Below are 21,900 nucleotides of genomic sequence, written 5' to 3' on the forward strand. Positions count from 1 at the left end.
TGTGGCTGGGAAATGAATGCAGGTTTCAGGCCTTATGTGATCTTTGTGTTTGTCTCGTGGTCTCTGAGAAGCAGCCCCATGGAAGAAGCATTGATGCTGGCTCTGAATCAAGGCCAGGCCACATAACACCTTTCCACGATGCAGTAACCTCAGTTATGCACACGTACATCTTTGCAGGCTATCAGTCTATCTCTTAAAGAGATTATTAAACCTTAAATAGGTACAGGTAAGATCTATTTCTGTTTCAAAACTGGTTGTGTGCTACCCACAAAATTTTAATATCTTCAGTATTGGGGAGATTTCAAATCACTTAAGATCAACACACATCTGTCCTTAGATAGCATCTATTTCAGCACAAACAAAGTGACTTGTTTATCATCAGTTTCTCAGTAAGTCATACCTTTAATTTTTCTCCCTCCTTCTAAAAGGCTTGGTTTCAAAAACAAACACAAGGGTGAATTTTTGGAAACTAAAGACTTGCAGATGGGGGCAATGGTCTAACTCAGCCTCTTGGTCTATAAACTTTGACAGCATCCTTTTACACTGACTTTCCGTGTATTTCTCAGGCATCTAGGTGGGCCTCTCAGGCTAATGAGAGTTTTATGTGCTGATGGGGAATCTGGACATGCAGGTGTCCAAGAAAACTTCTCTATTTGGTGTTAAAAATCCTGCAAGGAGTTGACGGGATTACCGAGATTAAAGTCGGTCACCCGCCAAAACCCTTTATAATGAACACTGCCCCGGAGACAAGAGAAGAGACGAAGAACAGGCTGCTGAGGTGCAGCTGGTTGTCAGAAGCTGTATATAAACTGTAGGTCTCTGAAGGGGTGTCAGTCATTCCTGAGAATAGATGAAATGAACTTCACGATTTAATATTTGGTCCACAGCTTTTTCCCTATTTGGAAGCTTACTATTCAGCCAGGAAGTGTAGACTGACTTTTTTTTTTTTTTTCGAAGATGACTTATAAAGGAGGTGGGAAAGCCTTGGAATAATACATTTTCAAAGAATTACTGTCTAAGAGAATCATCTGTAACTACCATTCACAGGGGATGTTCTATAGTAATGGACGGAGCAGAGACCAGCCCCATGGCAGGAGAAGAGCTGAAAAGTTGGAAAAATGTGGATGGAGGTGGGTAACCAAGGCAAAAGAGGGGAAAGCTTTTGTGCTCTGAAGACTTGCTGCTTTGCCATCCAAATACAGTCAAGGAACAGAACTGCAAATTCTTTTAATGTTCTGAAAAAAAAATCTATCTGTAGTAATTTCATGCATTTCAAGCCTGGGTCATGAGATGGGAAAAGTGTATCTGCCTGTCTACTTTCAAACCACAGGAGAAGAAACACAGATGTTCCACTAAACACATCACTTCGTGCTCTTCCCCCTCTAGTCCCGCCCAGAGTCCTTAACATGATGGGAACTGTGACTTGTATTTATCCACCAGAACCATTCTTTTTTGGTTGTTTGTTTCAGAAATGGTTCTTTTTGTAAATTAAATTATTTAAAAAAATTTTAAATTTGTATTGGGATACAAAGAAAGTGAAGTCGCTCAGTTGTGTCTGACTCTGCAACCCCATGGACCATAGCCTACTAGGCTTCTCTGTGCATGGGATTTTCCAGGCAAGAATACCAGAGTGGGTTGCCATTTCCTTCTCCAGGGATTGAACCTGGGTCTCCTGCATTGCAGGCAGATTCTTTACCCTCTGAGCCACCAGGGAAGCTGTTGGGATACAGCCGATTAACAAAGCCATAATTTCAGGTGAGCATCGAAGGGACTCAGTCATATATATTCATGTATCCATTTTATCCATTGTTTTTCCAGTAGTCATGTACTGATATGAGAGTTGGACCATAAAGAAGGCTGAGTGACAAAGAATTGATGTGGTGCTAGGAAAGACTCTTGAGAGTCCCTTGGACTGCAAGGAGATCAAACCAGTCAATCCTAAGAAAATCAGCCCTGAATATTCATTGGAAGGACTGTTGCTGAAGCTGAAGCTCCAATACTTTGGCCACCTGAGAAGTTCCAATACTTTGGCCACCCGATGCGAAGAACTAACTGACTGGAAAAGACCTTGATGCTGGGAAAGTTTGAAGTGAGAAGGAGAAGGGAACGGCAGAAGACAAGATGGTTAGATAGCATCATCAATTCAATGGACATGATTTCAGTAAACTCTGAGATAGTAGAGGACAGAAGAGCTTGGCATGCTATAGTCCATGGGGTCAAAAGAGTTGGACACAGCTTAGCAACTGAACAATAACATCCACTGTATCCTCCGGAACCATTCTTAATGCATGCACAGACACGTCTATTTCACCACATCCTTGGAGGTGACAAAAGGCAAAATGTTTTCTTGGTGAACATGACCACACTGTGGTGTATGTGGTGTGTGTGATGTTGGGGAGTGTGCTTTTTGACAGGAAAAAATAGAGCTAAGGCCCACATTTGGAAATGCAAAAGAAAAAAAACAAAAACAAAAACCACTTTTTTTCAAACCACTTTGAGGTTTCCAGAACAGCAAGAACCCTATCATGTTGTCACTATACTTTAAGATACAAAGCCACGTCTGAAAACACATTACTCTGCATGGTTTTAATAAAAAAACTTGATATTTAAAAAGAAATGGGATGAATTGGTTCTTAATTTGTTGGAATTACTTTTGATAAAAAGATTTTCATTAAGATGAATTTTATATGAGATGAATATTCTAAGTTAAGGCACTTTAAAAAAAGATAAGTAGATAAACAGATGTTCCCATAAACTCTTCTGGAAAACAGCAAAGTTCTTAGACTAAGGGAACTAACATTATATTATAGAGGTTGATAATTAGAATTCAGTTCTAGCATTTACAGATTGGACCCCAAATTAATTATTCCTGCTTCCTTTTCCTTTTTGTCCTATCCTCTAGAAGACATAGGATAGCCCAGATGGTGATCATATAAGATGCCTTCTACATTTGTCTTAATAAATGAGATTCACTGATTTACCATATTTTGAGGAAATATGTTAAGCAAACAAATGTATTGACTGAGTTTTCTTTACATGGTAAATGATTATTAAATAAATGAATTCTTACTATCTCGGTATCAGAGCTTTGTAAATGAATAACAGCATCCTTTTAAATTAATGCAGTATTTGGAAATGTAAGTTAAAACTACAGAAATAGGATGATGTGTGTGCTGTAAATGTTAGTGATTGACAATACCAGTAACTAGTCTGGATTTTCAGATTAATGTTTAAAAAACTAGGCCAGGAAACTCTCTAGGGCCATCTATGTCTCTACAAATGACCCAATTTCATTCCTTTTTATGACTGAGTAATACTCCATTGTATATATATGTATAAAAGTGAAAGTGAAGTCACTCAGTCCTGTCCGATTCTTTGCAACCCCGTGGACTGTAGCCCACCAGGCTCTTCTGTCCATGGAATTCTCCAGGCAAGAATATTGGAGTGGGATGCCATTTCCTTCTCCAGGGGACCTTCCCAACCCAGGGATCGAACCAGGGTCTCCTGCATTGCAGGCAGACGCTTTACCCTCTGAGCCACCAGGGAAGCCCATATATGTATAAAACAGACAGCTAATGAGAACACACTGAATAGCACAGATGTGTGAAAGGGCTGCACTCAATATGCCAGCAAATCTGGAAAACTCAGCAGTGGCCCAGAACTGGAAAAGGTCAGTTTTCATTCCAATCCCAAAGAAAGGCAATGCCAAAGAATGTTCAAACTACTGCACAATTGCACTCATCTCACATGCTAGCAAAGCAATGCTCAACATTCTCCAAGCCAGGCTTCAACAGTATGTGAGCCGTGAACTTCGAGATGTTCAAGCGGGATTTAGAAAAGGCAGAGGAACCAGAGATCAAATTGCCAACATCCGCTGGATCATCGAAAAAGCAAAAGAGTTCCAGAAAAACATCTACTTTTGCTTTATTGGCTATGCCAAAGCCTTTGTGTGGATCACAACAAACTGTGGAAAATTCTTAAAGAGATGGGAATACCAGACCACCTGATCTGCCTCTTGAGAAATCTGTATTCAGGTCAGGAAGCAACAGTTAGAACTGGACATGGAACAACAGACTGGTTCCAAATCAGAAAAGGAATATGTCAAGGCTGTATATTGGCACCCTGCATATTTAACTTAAATGCAGAGTACACATCATGCAAAATGCCAGGCTGAATGAAGCACAAGCTGGAATCAAGATTTCTGGGAGAAGTATCAATAACCTCAGATACGCAGATGACACCACCACCCTTATGGCAGAAAGCGAAGAAGAACTAAAGAGGCTCTTGACGAAAGTGAAATAGAGTGAAAAAATTGGCTTAAAACTAAACAAGAAAACAAAGATCATGGCTTCTGTTCCCATCACTTCATGGCAAATAGATGGGGAAACAATGGAAACAGTGAGAGACTTTATGTTTTGGGGCTCCAAAATCACTGCAGATGGTGACTACAGCCATGAAATTAAAAGACGCTTGCTCCTTGGAAGAAAAGCTATGACAAACCTAGACAGCATATTAAAATGCAGAGACGTTACTTTACCAACCATAGACAAAGCTATGGTTTTTTCAATAGTCATGTATGGATGTGAGAGTTGGACCATAAAGAAGGCTGAGTGCCAAAGAATTGATGCTTTTGAACTGTGGTGTTGGAGAAGACTCCTGAGACTCCCTTGGACTGCAAGGAGATCAAACCAGTCAACCCTAAAGAAAATCAGTCCTGAATATTCATTAGAAGGACTGATGCTGAAGCTGAAACTCCAATTCTTTGGCCACCTTATGGGAAGAATCGACTCATTGGAAAAGACTCTGATGCTGGGAAAGACTGAAGGCGGGAAGAGAAGGGGACAACAGAGGATGAGATGGTTGGATGGCATCACCAACTCCATGGACATGAGTTTGAGCAAGCTCCGGGAGATGGTGAAGGACAGGGAAGCCTGGTGTGCTGCAGTCCATGGGGTTGCAAAGAGTTGGACATGTCTGAGCGCTCAATTGCGTCCGACTCTTTGCAACCCCATGGACTGTAGCTCGCCAGGCTCCTCTGTCCATGGGGATTCTCTAGGCAAGCACACTGGAGTGGGTTGCCATGTCTTCCTCCCGGGGATCTTCCCAACCCAGGGATTGAACCCAGGTCTCCCACATTGCAGGCAGATTCTTTACTGACTGAGCCACCAGAGAACTCTTCTTAATTCTCTGTGGTAATCTGAATGGAAAGGAAATCCAAAAGGGAGGAGATACATGTAGATGTATGGCTGATTCATTTTGCTGTACACTGGAAACTAACATAACGTTGTAAAGCAATTATACCCCAGTAGAAATAAATTAAAAAAAAAGACAAAACTAGGCCAGGAAAATTCTGCATACTTTATCTTCATTTTGTAAGACTGGGAACTTAGAAGTTCTTCTCTCTTTTCCCCATGAACTCTGTGTACCTCCTGAAATATCAAAAACAGTCTGTTCAGTATTTCACAGTTCATATGATTTGCTAACCTCTGTTTATTATCACATGTATTTCCCACTGGAAGTTTTATATTTAATTTCCAGATCTTCAAACTTAAGTCTCTGTCTCATTTCTTGCACCTGTAGGCATCAGCCTGTGTCTTTACCAGGGTCTCGGTATTTTTCTTTGGAAACCAGGTCTATGCTCCATCAGTTTTAGCCCTAAGTAAACACATCGAGTCTTAGAAGCATTGAGACCTCTGTGATGATTCTCCAGACAGCTGGATCTCCCACCCTGCTTTTTTTCCTCCCACATTTCTGCATTAGTATGGTGGTCTATAACATTGCACTTGGATTTGTCTTCTTAAGGAAAGAAGAAAGACCAAATGTTGGCCAGACTTTAAGGTGTGAATAGGCTGGAATGGTGGCTGAGCTTGTGCCTTACAGATACTTCTGTCAGACTGGGGAGACAGGAAAGATGAATTGTCCAGGCTTCATTTATCTCCCCTAGTAGGCCGCACCTCCCCCGGAACTTGCTCAAAAGGATCAAGTGAAACAGCCCCACTAGTGAGGTTTCTTTTTTTTGACTTTTTAAATTTTATTTTATTTTTAAATTTTACAATATTGTATTGGTTCTGCCATATATCGAAATGAATCTGCCACAGGCATACATGTGTTCCCCATCCTGAACCCTCCTCCCTCCCCAACTAGTGAGGTTTCTATGTGAAATCCTCAGATAAGCTTCAGGGTGAAGCCAACCTAAACAATGACTTGATCTAAGGGAAAAAAAAACACAACTTTTTAATTAAGAAAAAAAAAATTTTTTTTTTTGGCTATGTGTTGCCTGATATGATTAGCAGTAGTATTTAAAACGAATTCCAGCTATGCTTCATATATTTATATTCTCATTTAAGCAAGCCCAGGGCACCAGCTGATGGAGTAAATTTATTTTTAATAGAATCACAGAATCTTAAATGCTTGAAAGGATTTCAGAAGCTGTCGCATCCAATCAGCCATCTCTTGAAGAATTCTATCTGTTGCCCTCTCAGGCTTGCTAAAAGAATAAAGGAGCTTATTTATTTTTCTGCTGAATCCAAAAAAATGTAGTTACAATTTTAAAGCACTGGGATTGTAAGAAAAATAAAACTTTGGTAAAATTAAGACTTCATTCTTCTGAAGGAAGGCAATTAGAGGCAGGCCATAAATATGTTTTTAACCCCTGGAGGCAAAAAGAGCTGAAAAAAAATGTATAAGTCACTTGTACAAGTACATATGTGATTATTCTGTCATAACATGTGCAATTAGTCTCAAATGCTTACTTTGTTCGATAGTTGGAAATATAAAAGCATAATGCATTTTATTACTATTGGGATTTATAGGGCATTTTTAATTTAATCTACTCTCCTTTCTTTGAGCGTACAACTGAATGAAATGTGAAGGCTGGGGGCTTGCTGCGGAGTAAGGAAAGAAGTGTGTGTGTGATTTTGTGTGTCTTTGGTTCAGGTCAGCATCCAAAATTGCTATTTTGATGTGGATAAAAATTGCCATTTTGATGTGGAGCTTTCCAATGGTGCGTTAAATGAGAAATATACAGAATACACATGCACATCCTGGCTTTGGAATTTCCAGCGTGGACCTTTTTCACCTTTTTGAAGAAGGTTGCCATGGATGTGTTTGAAAAGTTTCAAACTGTGGATTCTGCCGATTCTGAAGAACACACATTTTGTACTCTGGGTCTTTCAAGTTCTGATATGAAAGTTATTTAAAGCTTAGAAATCTGTGTCCTGCTTTACATGCTGCATAAAAGTAGCCATTTCTCCAATATGTAAACATTAACACACTCTGTAAAAGGTACAATTATTAAAGCCAGGGCAGAAATCAACAAACCCCACCAAAGGAATTTCTTAAAAACTGGTATCATAAAATCTGTGCACGTTATGGATTTCATTAACATTTTACTCCCTGAGGATTCCCAATTGTATAACAACAGAAGTTCTTTAAATTTTAAATACCACAGACAGGAACAGTCTTTCACCTGAAACAGATGTAAGACCATCAACCTTGGCTTCCTATTGGTCCACAGAAACTGGCCGGTAATTGATGGGTCCTTACTTGTTGTTGTTTATGTTTCAGAATTGGAAACTTTCCCAAGAAAAGATAAGTTAACAAGCAATGGACAGGTTTTCAAACACAGTTCCTTACTCTTGATTACTTTTGAAGTTAAAAAAAAAAAACAACTGTTAATTTATATACTGCAAAAAGAAAAACTCAAACAGGTAAGTCAAAGTCAGGAACACACAGCGTCCTAGTGTGAAGAGCTCGTTCCACTCTTATTTTCCCTAAATCTTGTCAATGCTGACTGCTGAGTTTATCCTTGTGTTTCCTTTCCTTAGTCTCATCCTTATCAGTGCATTTTGAGACTCAGTCATGTCTGAAATAACATCTGTATTTATTTAGCTAAAAACAGTCCACTTTTAAAAGCTAAAAATAGTGAAGCTTTAAGATAAACAAGCAAGCAGGTTTATGATGCTATTTTCCTGCATAAAGTAAACAGATGCATTTGTATTTTTGGAAAACAAAAGAACTATGGTTCTGTTCAAACCCTATCTATGGTAAGAGTCTGAAAAGTGACAAAACCAGCCAAGCAACCAGCAACTTTTTATTTCAAAATGCTGATCGGTTTGATTATTTTTAAAAAAATGACTTGGTTAGGATTTGTGTGGTATCTTCTACACCAGTGGTTTTCAACTGGGGATACATTTGCACCCAAATAGGACGTTTGGCAACACCTGGAGGTGTTTTTGGTTGTCATGACTGAGGGTGTGTGTGCATATATGTGTGTCTTACTGGCTTCTAGTCGGTGGAGGATGTTGCTAAATACCCTACAACACACAGGACAGGCTCCACAACAAAGAATTATCCAGTCCGTAAGGTCAAGGTTGTCCAGACACAGAAACTCTGCTCTAGACAAAGTCCAATCATTTGTTTAAATTAAAGCTTCTGCAGTGACTGTTGGATTTACTAGACATCAGTCACTAACCAGTAGCTGAGTAGGGATACATTGGCATACAGGATCCAAATTTATTTTCTCATACTGTTACAATAGAGTTGGGAGCAAAGAAGCGGGGGCCAGAATACTGAGATTCCAGCCCAGGTTCTGTCACAAACTTGCTCTGTGGTCTTGCAAATCACTTAATCCCTCTGAAAGCATGCAAATTAAGGGATTTAGACAAAAGGATGTTTGCACCTTTGTTTAATCATATTCTTAAAGTCAAGATATTCTGGAAACAAATATAGAAACCTCTCCTCTAGAATTTAGCTATGAATGTTAGGTCCAGATAAACAACACTGGTATAAAACAATAAGAAACCAAAACAGCAGACAAAAAGGAAGGTTCATGCTCTACCAACTAACTTATTTTAAGTGTGCTCGTGCTTAGTCGCTCAGTCGTATCTGACTGAGACCCCATGGACTGCAGGCTCCTCAGTGCATGGAGATTCTCCAGGCAAGAATACTGGAGGGGGTTGCTATGTCCTCAACCCAGGGATAGAAGCCAGGTCTCTCACATTGCAGGTGGATTCTTTGCTGTCTGAGCTACCAGTGAAGCCCAATTTTAAATATAATTCTACCTAAACTGTTGTGGTTCTTTCAACACTGTCTTCCCAGTGATGCTTCATCATAAAAATCAAAGAGGCTTCTTTAAATGCCATACACTTTTTTTAAAGTGTATCGATATGAAATACTAAATCCTTTGACTGATTTTTAAAATTAAGTGGTCAACTTAACCAAAATGGTTAAAGTCATCTCAATATTTTTCTCTGTGACAAAAGACAGCTAAAAATGTCTAAATAATAATTATGTCACATGTGCATTCTGTTTTTCCCCAATCATAACCTCCTTCAAAAACAACAGACACCTTGGAATTTCTTCTGTCTCTATATACATCTCCTATTATACATTTCTTTCAAATGACTTTCTATAACACAAACCACCAAGGTATCAGAAAAAACATTAGGAAAAGTCCCTTTGGAGACAATAGCTTTTGGAATACAAGCTTCCTGGCTGGAAACCTAGTTAGAGATAGCAGGTCTGTGATACATGAAAGGTGGGAGGTAAAGCATTTATTTTGTGCAGGGAATACAAGTCACTGCAGAACTAGGCTAAGATAACCGAAGGCTCACCTGGGTGACTTTTTAAAAAAGCAGATTTCTCCCTTCCAGATCAATGTTTCCATTAAAATAGCAACTTAATATTAGTTGCACACACACAGAGCATACCTGGGGAATAAACATTCAATTGAACAGCTGTATTTTCCCTAAATTTGCCAACATTATATTTTACACGTCATTCCACATTTAGGCAACCCAGTCAGCTATTTTCATCAGTTCTCTAGTAGCACATTTATAAAGTATTTTATTGCAGTTTCAGCAATTTACTAATGATCTGAATGAGAAAACGCCCCTCTGACGAGTCTGGTCTGTAAGACCTGACTATATAGTCAGGATAAAGTCAAGAGACTTTACAGTTGGGATAACATGTTCGTTCTGGATTAGTCCAATTCAAGCAGATTTTAACACAGATTATAAATCTGTTAGAAACTAGTAGTTGTATGAAAATATCACAAACTATTTAATAAGAGATCCCTTTCCACACTCAACACATTCATATGAGACAATGAAAGATTCATTAAAAAAAGTGGTGAAGGAAAGAAAATGAGATATGAAACTTGTGAAAATAAACGACATTCAAGACCCTTAAGATAAATTTCTTCAGCTTCTACTTTCAATCTGGGGAAAGCCTCAAAGATTACAACAAGGGTTTCAGATAACAAATTCTTCTAATCGAATAAACAATACTCACTTCTCCCACCTAAAATCCGATAAAAACGTGTTGCAGTGCTGTGTGTCAGAGCGAACATTTCCAAGAATTCACGAATTATTTCATTCCATTTGGCACGTCAAGGATGTCCAGCTAGCCCTTTCTCAGCTCTTGACATCAAGTCCATGCCTTTAAATGATGTTCTGTCTCCATTCTCATTCAGTAAGTCAAAGTTGCTCAGTTGTGTCTGACTCTTTGCGACCTCATACAGTCCATGAGATTCTCCAGGCCAGAACACTGAAGTGGGTAGCCTTTCCCTTCTCCAGGGGATCTTTCCAATCCAGGGATTGAACCCAGGTCTCCTGCATTGCGGATTCTTTACTAGCTGAGCCACAAGGGAAGCTCCCGTTCTTGTTAAGGGAGAATAATTCAGCTTCTGAATTATGATGGAGCCACCATCATGGCTGGTTGCTGGTAGCAACAATTCACATTCACATTCAATTCACATTCCTGGGTGGATATGGAGGTGCCTGATGGTAGTAAACCTTGAAGAACCTCTGGACTAAAAGGAAGATCTTGAGGCTGGGGGCTGGAACCTGGCGAAGGGCATGACAATTTCTTCTGTGACGCGTGAGGCCTTAAGACCTCACCAGGCTTTTCACTTTGCTCAGAATCTGTACAGTTCACTGTACTGGACAGAGTAGGAAGTGAAAAACAATTCCTGACTTCTCTGCTGGTAGAGGGGTAAAGAATCTGCTTCCCAATGCAGAGGACACGGGTCCAATCCCTGGTCTGGGAAGATCTCCTATGCCGCAGAGCAACTAAGTCCATGCACCACTACTACTGAGCCCTCACACCTAGAGCCTGTGCTCTGCAACAAGAGCGTGACCCCTGATTGCCGCAACTAGACAAAGCGTGCTTGCAGCAACAAAGACCCAGCACAGCCAAAAATAAGTAGATAAATTTGAAAAACAAAAACAAAAAACCAAGTAGTAATTCCAACAGCCAAAGAGCTCTGCAAAGGCCAGCGACACCCGGGCCCGGCTCAGATCTGAACCTGAGCTTTGAGTCTCCAGCAGCCGCCTGCCCTCCAGCTCTCTAGGTGCCCAGAGACTCAAGTCCCAAGTCCGAGGAAGGAGGTCCTCTTTGGCTGTATGAGGCTGACTCTCCCCACAGGTTGTAGCTTTCCCCAAATCGGGACTTGAGGAAATATTTAACCTCTTTGAGCTTGAGCTTTCTCATGAGAAAGTGCGGATTAAAAAACCTCTGGTCCACTTCACTTACACTTCAAGACTAAGACGGGATGTCTTAGTCTTACTGTCTGAAAAGAGGCTTTTAGACAGGGAAAATGCTATAGAAACATAATAAGGTTTTGTTGTTAGAACGTGTCTTAAAATGAATTTTAAAATCCTCCAAGCAAGCTCAGGGTCGCTTGGATCTGACCAGCTTGAATGAGGGCACCCACTTTCTTCGACCCCACAGCTGTGGCTGTGAGTGAACCCTGAATGTGTGTGTGTGGAGGGGACGGGCGGGTTGTAGGCTGTGTTTTGGCTCAGTTCAGCTCATCTCCTTACACCAAGGTCTTTGGTTACTTGGTGTCACTTTTCAAAGTTCCTTCAGTTAGAAAATGGGGAATAGTATCCAAGGAAAATGCATATAAGGCAAAAGGAAAATATGGGAACAAGCTTCTGGAGGTTAGCATGAGTGTCTCTCTTCTGGAACTTTTCTTCTCCTCATCCCTCGGAAAGAACCAGAAAATGTAGTGAACAGAGACGGGGCTTGCTGATGGATTCTTACAGCTACAGAGGGTCTTCTCGGAGATTTCTCTCTTCTGTGGGATTAATCCATAATAGGGCTGAGGGACCCAACCAAGCAGGATGTGGGTTAGAAGCCAGCTGCTTTCTGCTCCTCTGGAATAAGTGAAGACATGAATAATCCAGCACCAATCTTTTTTTTTCCCCCACAAAAGACAATGCTACCAAATTTGGAGACACACAGAGTTTCAGCTTGAGTTGGTGTGTGAAGTAATTCTATTTCTAAAGTCATTAGTGTGTAGTAAGTAATCGATTAGTCCCTAGTGCCATTTTTATTTCTTCGGATCAACAAAGTTCATACTCCATCCAGGCGTTATGTCTCTTGCCTTTTTTTTTTTCCTTCTCTTGTCTCCTGGCATTTTAATCAGGGAAAAGTCACAGTTGTTTTGAGGAAAGAGCTCCCAGGAGCTTTAATTAAAGCTAGAAGGACAAATCTATTTACAGCACGGTGAACACCATCATTAATAAAACATCGAAATAATTAACGAATTAAATTCTGCTTTGTGTGTGAATGGCTATACTAGGATTTAGGATAACATGTCTTCTGATCAGACACATATTCTATGCACTTAGTTTGCAGATGTGAAAAGAAAAACCTGAGCCTGCCTTTCTCCGAGATCCACTGTCTCTGGCAAGACTGCCAGAGCTTGAATGAGGAAGGCTGTGTTACAACCTTTGTGCAAGAGCGCTAAATCACTTCAGTTGTGTCTGACTCTTTGCGACCCATGGACTGTAGCTCGCCACTCCATGGCGGGCTACATGTGACCACGTGAAAATGTCCAAGTCAGGACTTCCCTTCATGCTGCTCCTCACTATACAGCCCCTTGCCAAGTTCTTAAGCTTTCTGCCAGGCTCCTCTGTCCATGGAATTCTCCAGGCAAGAATACTGGAGTGGGCTGCCATGTCATCCTCCAGGGAGGATCTTCCCAACCCAGGGATCTCAAACCCACGTCTCCCGCGGCTCCTGCATTGGAGGTGAATACTTGACTGCTGAGCCACCTGGGAAGCTTACGTTACCTTTATTTTATAGGAAAATAAAACTCAGTGTCAGTGAGGTTAATGGCTTGGGCTCAAAGGATGTGCTTGAAAACTAAGAATTTTTTATAGCACCACTGATACACTGATTCCTCGGAATCCTTGACTGCTAAACCAGAAACAAAACGAAGATAAAGATCAAATGAATAGAATAGTAAGATCAGTAGTTCTAGGATACAGACCAGAAAGGACTATTCTGGGGGGGAAAAAAAGGGCAAAGCTCACAGGGTGATTAACTCTGCAGTCGACAAGAGGAGGTTTTTGCCTCTCAGGATACGAAACGGCCTTCAGACCAGGATGTGACCACGTGAAAATGTCCAAGTCGGGACTTCCCTTCATGCTCCTCCTCACTACACAGCCCCTTGCCAGGTTCTTAAGCTTTCTGCCAGACAACAGATCCCACAGGAAGCACCACAGAGGACATCCACCCCGGCGGTTAACGACGCATTGTTTTTTTATGTCACTCGGTAATTTCCTAAAGAAAACAATTGAACCAAAGACTGTTCCTGTCTTGAGGGAGAGTCAGCTTCCAGGGCTGCCTTATTAATTTAACACATGCAAGTGTTTGTCCTTGTTGCTACAGCAACATGTTTGGTGGGGTACATTTCATGCAAAATGTGACAAAGCTGAAAAAGAAAACAAATTCCATCCGCATTCCGCTGCGCATACAAATGGGACTGTGGGGTGCGGAGGGTCCTCTTGGGGGGCGGGTAGGTGCCTCCTGCCCTGCGTCTCCCTTATGCTGTGCTTGTGGCTTAATTTATTAGGCATCCACCCAATGAAAGCAACCAGCCCACTTCTTCTAAGGAGTTTCAGAAAAGCTGGAAACACATGAAAGTATTCATAATTAGGTGATGGGTGGATGATAAGATTGCCCACTATGTACACAGACTCATCTAGCACAGCAATGAACTTGCTGAGCTCCTCGCGCCCACAGGAGATAACAATCATTTTCCCTGCAGGTGAACTGTCATTGACATTCACCTCCCAGAGGGATGGACGAGCAAAGGCCCCACATTCTCAGTTTAGAAACAGGACACCCCCAAACCCATCCCACGTGAGCCTTCTCAGCACGAGGAAAAGTACAAAAGGAGACGGACGCCTCACAGGATACACCTGAATGTATAGGAATCAACGACAAAGATGAAGCATGTGGCGTCCAACAGACCTCGCCTCCAAGCCTGATCACTAACCATGATCTCGGGGCATTTACTCAGCTCTTCGAACCTCAGGCTCCTCATTTTAAAAATGAGGATAACTAGACCTCCATCACACGGTTGCTATGAGGATTAAATAAAAATGTGTCAAGCACCCAGCTGAACTCGGGGCACACAGTAAATACTCCGTACATGGCAACTATCCCGAGAACGACACGTGTCATTTGTGCTGCCACCAAATACTTCAATCTGTTCTCCCTCCCTCCCTTGTTGCCCCTCAGAAGTTAAGTGTTGTCCTGAGAGGCGCTTCGGCAATGAATGTGGCCAAGCACTCTTGGACAGAGTGTCAGAAGCCAGCCTGCTTGGCCACGCTCCCTGCCTCCGTCTGTCCTGGTGACAGGTTCTGGAGGATGACTCTTTCCTCCGGTGTGAGAAGATGTGGGACAGACTGCTCCCACTCCCCACCCTTCCCCACACCCCCACACACACCGACCAGAGAGGACTTCCCTGGTGGCTCAGTGCTAAAGAATTCACCTGTTAATGCAGCAGACACAGGAGACTCAGGTTTGATCCCTAGGTGGGGAAGATCCCTTGGAGAAGGAAATGGCAACCCACTGCAGTATTCTTGCCTGGGAAATCCCAAGGACAAAGGAGCCTTGCGGGCTACAGTCCACAGGGTCACAAAGAGCTGGACACAACTGAATTGACTTAGCACACACAGCCACGCCAACCAGAGATGCGGGGGGTACTATCAGCAAGAGGCAAACCTTCTTGCCTGAGGGGTTTTGGTTACTTAGCATATCTGAACCATACTTTGATAGAGAGCTGAACCATTGAGATTTTTCTTCTGGGGCCATCTCAAATGGCACCTGACTCCTAAGAGAGATGTAAACTCTATCCCACTGACAAATGCTTTGTGAGAGTCCATTCTGTCTCTACGCTTCTACTGACACAGAATTCCTTGCCCAGACGAATTGCTACCGTTGCATTTTCCAAACTCATGCAAGACCACCGTCTCTTAAATTATTGAGTTTTCTCCACGTCACCAAGAAGACAACTATATTAGCAGGGAAACTTGCTTAGCTCTGCAAAACGTAAGCACCCCTCTAGAGGCAGGTCAATCACACTAAATTGCTGACTGGTGGGGGGGAAAGTCTCCAAGAGCTCTTTTGACGTAGGCAAGTTCATTTCATTTCTGACTTCATCTAGAGCTGGATTCAGTGATCCCAAGGTAACAGCCTCTTCTTTTCTCACCCTCTACACATTTCTCAGTGTTATCATTTTGAGGTTAGTGTGAGTTCAGCCTCCTGAAATAGGCCATTTCACTTTAAGTGTATGTTAAACTAATATTGACCTTTCCAAAGTAAAACAAACTCTGGTATTTGTGCTCAAAAGACTGAAACAGCCATAGATGTAGAAAGGAGGGGATTAATCATCCTGGTATTTTTTTCTTGCTTAGGAACTCTCCCTGGGAATTAGTCATTTTTATATATCTTGAAATGAGTGCAAGACAGGCTCTGCCTACACTCCTGAAAAGGAAGTCTGGATCCTTCAGCAAAAAATGTTGAATAATTTGCCCACAGTTGAACCCACACAGCCAGATATGATGTTTGATTTGACAGTGGGTGAAAAAGTCAAGAACCTGAATATCAGGCCTTGGGTGAGAGTATCCAGACATCAAGGTTGGGCAAGTTTAGATTTTGGGAGTGATGCCAGGGATGAGCTGGGAGACAAGTCCAGGGTGGGGTGCAGAGGAGGGGAGCCTGTGGAGGGTGGAAGGGTGAAGGCAGGTGGGGAGTATCAAAGTGGGGAAGCAGAACCAACATCACTACTAAGGACGGAGGTGTGTACATTTCATATGTATGTGCCTGTACGAAATCCACAGACACCAACACCCACAGTTAAACCACTTTCTGGGCACATGCTACGTGGACACCAGCGTGAGAAAGTAAACCTCAACCTCGTTCTTCTCGTCTTCTACCCTGAGCAAACAAACAAACAAAACACCTTATCAAACAATGACTTCATGCACACCTGCAAGTACAGTTAAGATATTTCATTAAGGAAATAAAAATCCGTTGAAGTAGGAAGCACATCAATAGAAAATGTGTAGCTGTTGGGAAAAAAAATTCGTATCTTTGAGTTGTTACCCAAGTGAGACATCTGTGCTCAGATTCTGTTGAGTCGTATGCGAGTATCTTAGAAGCTAAATGGGTTTTCAGGGAAATCACCTGGGCTTTTCTCTGATCCTGTGAATTCTGCAGAGTAACTACATTTGGTGTCCCCTTGTCCTTCTGGTTAGAAGGTACTCATGACGGCACATTTTTTTCAACAACCTTTGTAGACAATCCAAACTTTCTACCCTGATGTGCCAAGTAGAAGCCACATACCTGGATCCACTCTCTGTAGGAATCCTCTCCTGGGGTCCACCCATTCTCAGGATAGTGGAGGCGAGAGCGCTCAGCAGACCAGTTGGTGCTGTACTGGGAAGAAGCTGTAATCTGATCAGAGTGGATCTCTCCAGATTCCATGCCCAGAGCTTCCATACATTTGAAGTCTGAAGGGAAGAAACAATGGTCCAAAGTCAGGAAAATGCAGGGGAACCTAAGATGCATATTTTCTTTTTTGACCTGGAAAACTAAAAACTTCATTTTGATGTTCACACAAAATCTTACAAAAGATGACAGCAAGGGGCTTATTGGATTGTAGCACTGATAAGTGCATTTTCACAGCAAGAATTCTTCAAATCAAGGCTACAAAGATCTCATACTTGATTATTTTTCCAACTGGGCTTAGGGTGACACAAATATTATTAGAGATTTTTTAGGAAATGATGGATATTCTGATTTACTTTCAAAGTTAACGTATGCAGATATGTCATATGCATACACATTGAGTTATATTTAAATAAAATTTTACTATTTCCTCTAAGATCTAATAAAAGTGAAAAAGACTCTTTGTCCATTTACAGCTCCTATTTGGTGGGCTGAGTAGAACTTAACTCTCTGTCTTTCAGATTCCTTAACACTGGCACCAAGGCTTCCCCTCTCAGACTCCCCTGTGTTATTCCCCTGCCCTGACCTGGCCATAGTTAATAACACCATTAATTTATCTTATTAATATACAAGAGTATCCATCAGGGGTAAACTGTAGTATCATAGGGTCCCAAAGACCACTACAGTTTTACAGCATAAACAGTAACATTCACAATAATGTCCATGAATCATAAATACATACATTTCATTAGGCCTCATATACTCAACAAAAAATGAAATATGAACTATGATACTGGGAAGTGAATAATTAAGTTCAGGAAAATGTGAATTCAAAGTACCAAAGTGCAAAAAAAAAAAAACCTTCAGACATTAAAGAGAAGGCTCTCAGCCATCCAGAAAAACCTCAACCAATGAAACTTCTACATTTTCTGTATTTTCCAGCATAATTAATACTGTTTTATGGCATAAAAGATTTTCTTTCACTGGTTTCACACTTTTAAGCTTTAGATTTGTTATTTGGAATATAAAATAGGCACAAAAATACATGAATGAATTAACCAAATAAATTAAGTACAAAGAAGATTTTTTGAAGTTTAATTGGCTTTTCTCCTTTTCTAGTAAGATCTGGTAGAAAAGACATGAGCATATGTGTAAAAGAGGTCTCCAAACTCCCCTGCCTTCTATGCTACATGATAACCTAGCAGCTAAAACTGGAGAAAGCAATGGCAACCCACTCCAGTACTCTTGCCTGGAAAATCCCATGGACGGAGGAGCCTGGTGGGCTGCAGTCCACGGGGTCACTAAGAGTCAGACACGACTTAGGGACTTCACTTTCACTTTTCATTTTCATGCATTGGAGAAGGAAATGGCAACCCACTCCAGTGTTGTTGCCTGGAGAATCCCAGGAGCAGGGGAAGCCTGGTGGGCTGCCGTCTATGGGGTCGCACAGAGTTGGACATGACTGAAATGACTTAGTAGCAGCAGCTAAAATTGATGAAACCCAAATCATTCATTGCTCTTTCAGGTTTTCTCCCTCGGGCCTTTAAAAAAGCTGGAGACGACATCAACTGTGAGCAAAGACTGAGTTAGTCAAGTATTTTAATAAGATACAAAACCATATTACTTCTTTTTTCTTTTATGGAAAGTAATCACAGAAATTGAAACATGCTTCTTTTACATGAATATCCACTTTTATTCATGTAAGAAAGACAAAAACAGATTCTGCCAGGTCTCTCCAAACCAAACTACCATGCACCATCCATTCTCCCTGCCTGCCCATCAGTGAACTATGTTGATACTGACTGATCCTTATTATCAGAGATCGATAACTGTGCTTTCCTGACTCTCAATCCAATACATACCGGAGGGTGCCAGGTAGGTGGTCTGGTCATATTTCATTGTTTCTAGTTCAGTTTTGCCATTTCCCAATTTTTCTCACATAATTTCAGAGGTTTACAAGCAGCCTTCTCACACATAATTTTCTTAAGAAAGCAACCCAAATAGTTCTTTCTGTTGATATTCATATAAACCATTTAAAAGAGAAAGAGAAACACTTGGCACTCCAACTCACAAAACACGTCTTTAGTGTTTCATAGAGCTGCAGGTGTGTGAGGAGGAAGAGCAGAGAATATCTAAGGCAGGGCTTTGCAAGAGGCGTGAATACTGACCTTCTGAAACACTGCTCTGCAGGACACTGTAGTTTGCCGAGAAGCCTTCTTTGGCTATGGCACTGTCCGTGTAGAACAACATGGACAGGATGCCGGACGACGAGAGGATTCGACCTGGTGTCTTCTGCCCACAGTATCGCCCAATGTGCGGACCAACTGCAGAGGGAGAATGCAGAGACCGTGAAAACACCTTTTCTGCTGCAGCTCATGCCAGAAAACCATTTGCAGACATGGGTCCCAGTGGAACCCAGAAGTGTTTTCTTACCCAAAGCAAGCCTTCCCTGGTTAATTGGTTTGCGGCGAACATACTGGATCAGGTTTGCGGAGGATTTTCAAGTGTGCTCAGAAGGAGGGCAATGACAGGCATAACCACATTCCCCAGTGAGCAGGACTGTTTTCAGGAACAAAATCGAAATACTGGCTTCGATTGTAAAGGAGATTTGGGCTGCCAAGTACACCCTGGCATTTATCTCCAAGACCACATGGTACACTCGGTCCAGCACCCAGCAACTCCGCCAGGCTGTGATCACCCAGCGAGGGTTCTTGGAGTTGCCTATCCCCCCTGCCCCCAACCTAGGAGAGGATCCTGGGAAAAGTCCTGGAACAGAGCGATCCTGGCAACAGTGCAGAACCAAGGTCTGACCCCACCCTGGGTAACCCCCACTTTCTTCCTCTTTCATCTTTGAGTCCTGGAGCCTCGTTATGATAAACATCACAGACTTAGACAAGTGACAGTAGGTGATGTATCTGAAGACTAATAACTGTAATAATTAGCAAATTTACAAACTATAGATACCAGTATACGTACTAGCAAATTGTAATCAAGACAAAGGAAAAATGCCTCTTTCGGATTTCTGTTTTTCATGTCCCAAACCTTAGAGAGGTGACTGCATGGCACTTGTGTCCAGTGGACAAGAGAGGACCCAAATCAGCCATCTGACTGCACACCAGGAAAACAGGCAGTAACGGAGGCAGAGAAAGACTGGGGACACTGACGAACTTGCGATAGAGTCAAATTGTTATTTGGCTTAAACTGGCCAGCCCTTTGTTGAAGTGCTTTCACACCAACTGTGGCAATTCAGCAACTGTAAGTTGCCTTATGGACAATGCAGAAGCCCTCTGGGCTTGGAGAATCTTTTCATTTCCCTGTATAGATCAGCAGTAAGACCAAAAAAAAAAAACACAAACCCCTCCTTTTTCTCTAGAATTTTTTTCATCGCACATATGGTAAAAACATACCAGATGGTTTGGGCTTAGAAGGACAATCTGGTATAGACCATTTTCCCCTCCAAGAAATCCATGGTTCTGTGCATTTCAACTAAGAGTTATTGCTTTGTTCAAGGAGGCACAGTAAGTGGACTTTTCTCTGGAGGGATGGGTCGTGGGCAGGGGTGTGGGGTTCCAAGGCCAGTGTGTGCCACTTAGATGCAGAAGGTGGCCGGTGAGGGCTGGGAGAAGCTTCATGTGTGATCGAGAAAGCGAACCCCATAAGATCTGGCCTACCTGGAGCCTCACGTGCCTGTTGAGTTCCTGGCCAGTGGCTGTCTGAACACCCTGCTCTACAGAGTGATCAAATCCTGGGCTAACAGGTTTTTAGTTCCTGGCCAACCATCTTTAAAAAATAAAAGGAAAGAAAAGGAAAAAAAAACTAAACCAAAGTGGTTGACTATGAGTTAGTGCAAAATGCTAAGTTTGAATAGCTGATAACTTCTCCATGTGCCCAAAGTAATGGATCTGCCAAATTCTGTCACCCTTCACTCTCCAGCACTCAAATATTTGTGTGTGTCAACCGCTTTATTATGAAGAAGACAAGGAGGCTGCTCATTTAGGGGATGGATACAGATGATCCAAAGGGCACCAGAGTCCTGGACAGTGGCTCTGCAGAATGGGGGGAAAAGGTCGTGATAACAGGTTTCCCAGTTGGCAGAAGACAGCCTCTCAGATGAGACTCACTGATTTTTGTTTCTCTCCAGCTTTAATCCTGGCCTCAGATTCTCCTACACCAAGTTCTGGCTCTTGGCCAGGCTTTCTTCATTCCGAATGTGGCCCTGTCACCAATTCAATACTTCCCCCTTCCCCTGAGGGGTGCAAAGTTGCCAGAAACATACACATGAAAATATCTCACTAGAGCCATAAACTCAGGTCTTTGCTTTCCTCAAAAGGAATCCCATTTCTGGTCTGCAGTCTTTATGGGAGGCTTAGAATCTAAATATCTACTTCTGCTTTATTGACTAAGCCAAAGCCTTTGACTGTATGGATCACAACAAACTGCGGAAAACAGGAATACCAGACCACCTGACCTGCCTCCTGAGAAATCTGTATGCAGGTCAAGAAGCAACAGTTAGAACTGGACATGGAACAACAGATTGGTTCCAAATTGGGAAAGGAGTACTTCAAGGGTGTATATTGTCACCCTGCTTATTTAACTTATGTGCAGAGTACATCATGAGAAATGCCAGGTCGGATGAAGCACAAGCTGGAATCAAGATTGCTGGAAGAAATATCAATAACCTCAGATACACAGATGACACCACCCTTATGGGAGAAAGTGAAGAGGAACTGAAGAGCCTCTTGATGAAAGAGGAGAGTGAAAACTGGCTTAAAACTCAACATTCAAAAAACTAAGATCATGGCAACCAATCCCATCACTTCATGGGAAATAGATGGGGAAACAATGGAAACAGTGACAGATTTTATTTTGGGGGGCTCCAAAATCACTGCAGCCGTGAAATTAAAAGATGCTTGCTCCTTGGAAGAAAAGCTATGACCAACCTAGACAGCATATTAAAAAGCAGAGACATTACTTTGCTAACAAAGGTCTATCTAGTCAAAGCTATGGTTTTTCCAGTAGTCATGTATGGATGTGAGAGTTGGACTATAAAGAAAGCTGAGTGCTGAAGAATTGATGCTTTTGAACTGTGGTGTTGGAGAAGACCCTTGAGAGTCCCTTGGACTGCAAGAAGATCAAACCAGTCAATCC

The 21,900-nt window shown here is 41.9% G+C and overlaps 1 protein-coding gene across 4 annotated transcripts in view; it reads right to left on the minus strand.

The window, feature by feature from the left end:
• NRP1 (neuropilin 1) overlaps positions 1–21,900 on the minus strand; it is a 147,645-nt gene that overhangs the window by 56,614 nt on the left and 69,131 nt on the right. For all 4 annotated transcript variants that reach the window (XM_027560012.1, XM_027560014.1, XM_027560013.1 and 1 more), the window contains 2 exons: positions 18,921–19,076; positions 16,648–16,814 (listed from right to left, as the gene is read on the minus strand). In XM_027560012.1, the coding sequence (XP_027415813.1) occupies positions 16,648–16,814; positions 18,921–19,076 (323 nt within the window). The remainder of the gene's footprint in view (positions 1–16,647; positions 16,815–18,920; positions 19,077–21,900) is intronic.

Source organism: Bos indicus x Bos taurus, chromosome 13 (assembly GCF_003369695.1).
Source record: "Bos indicus x Bos taurus breed Angus x Brahman F1 hybrid chromosome 13, Bos_hybrid_MaternalHap_v2.0, whole genome shotgun sequence".
NCBI classification, from domain to species: Eukaryota; Metazoa; Chordata; class Mammalia; order Artiodactyla; family Bovidae; genus Bos; species Bos indicus x Bos taurus.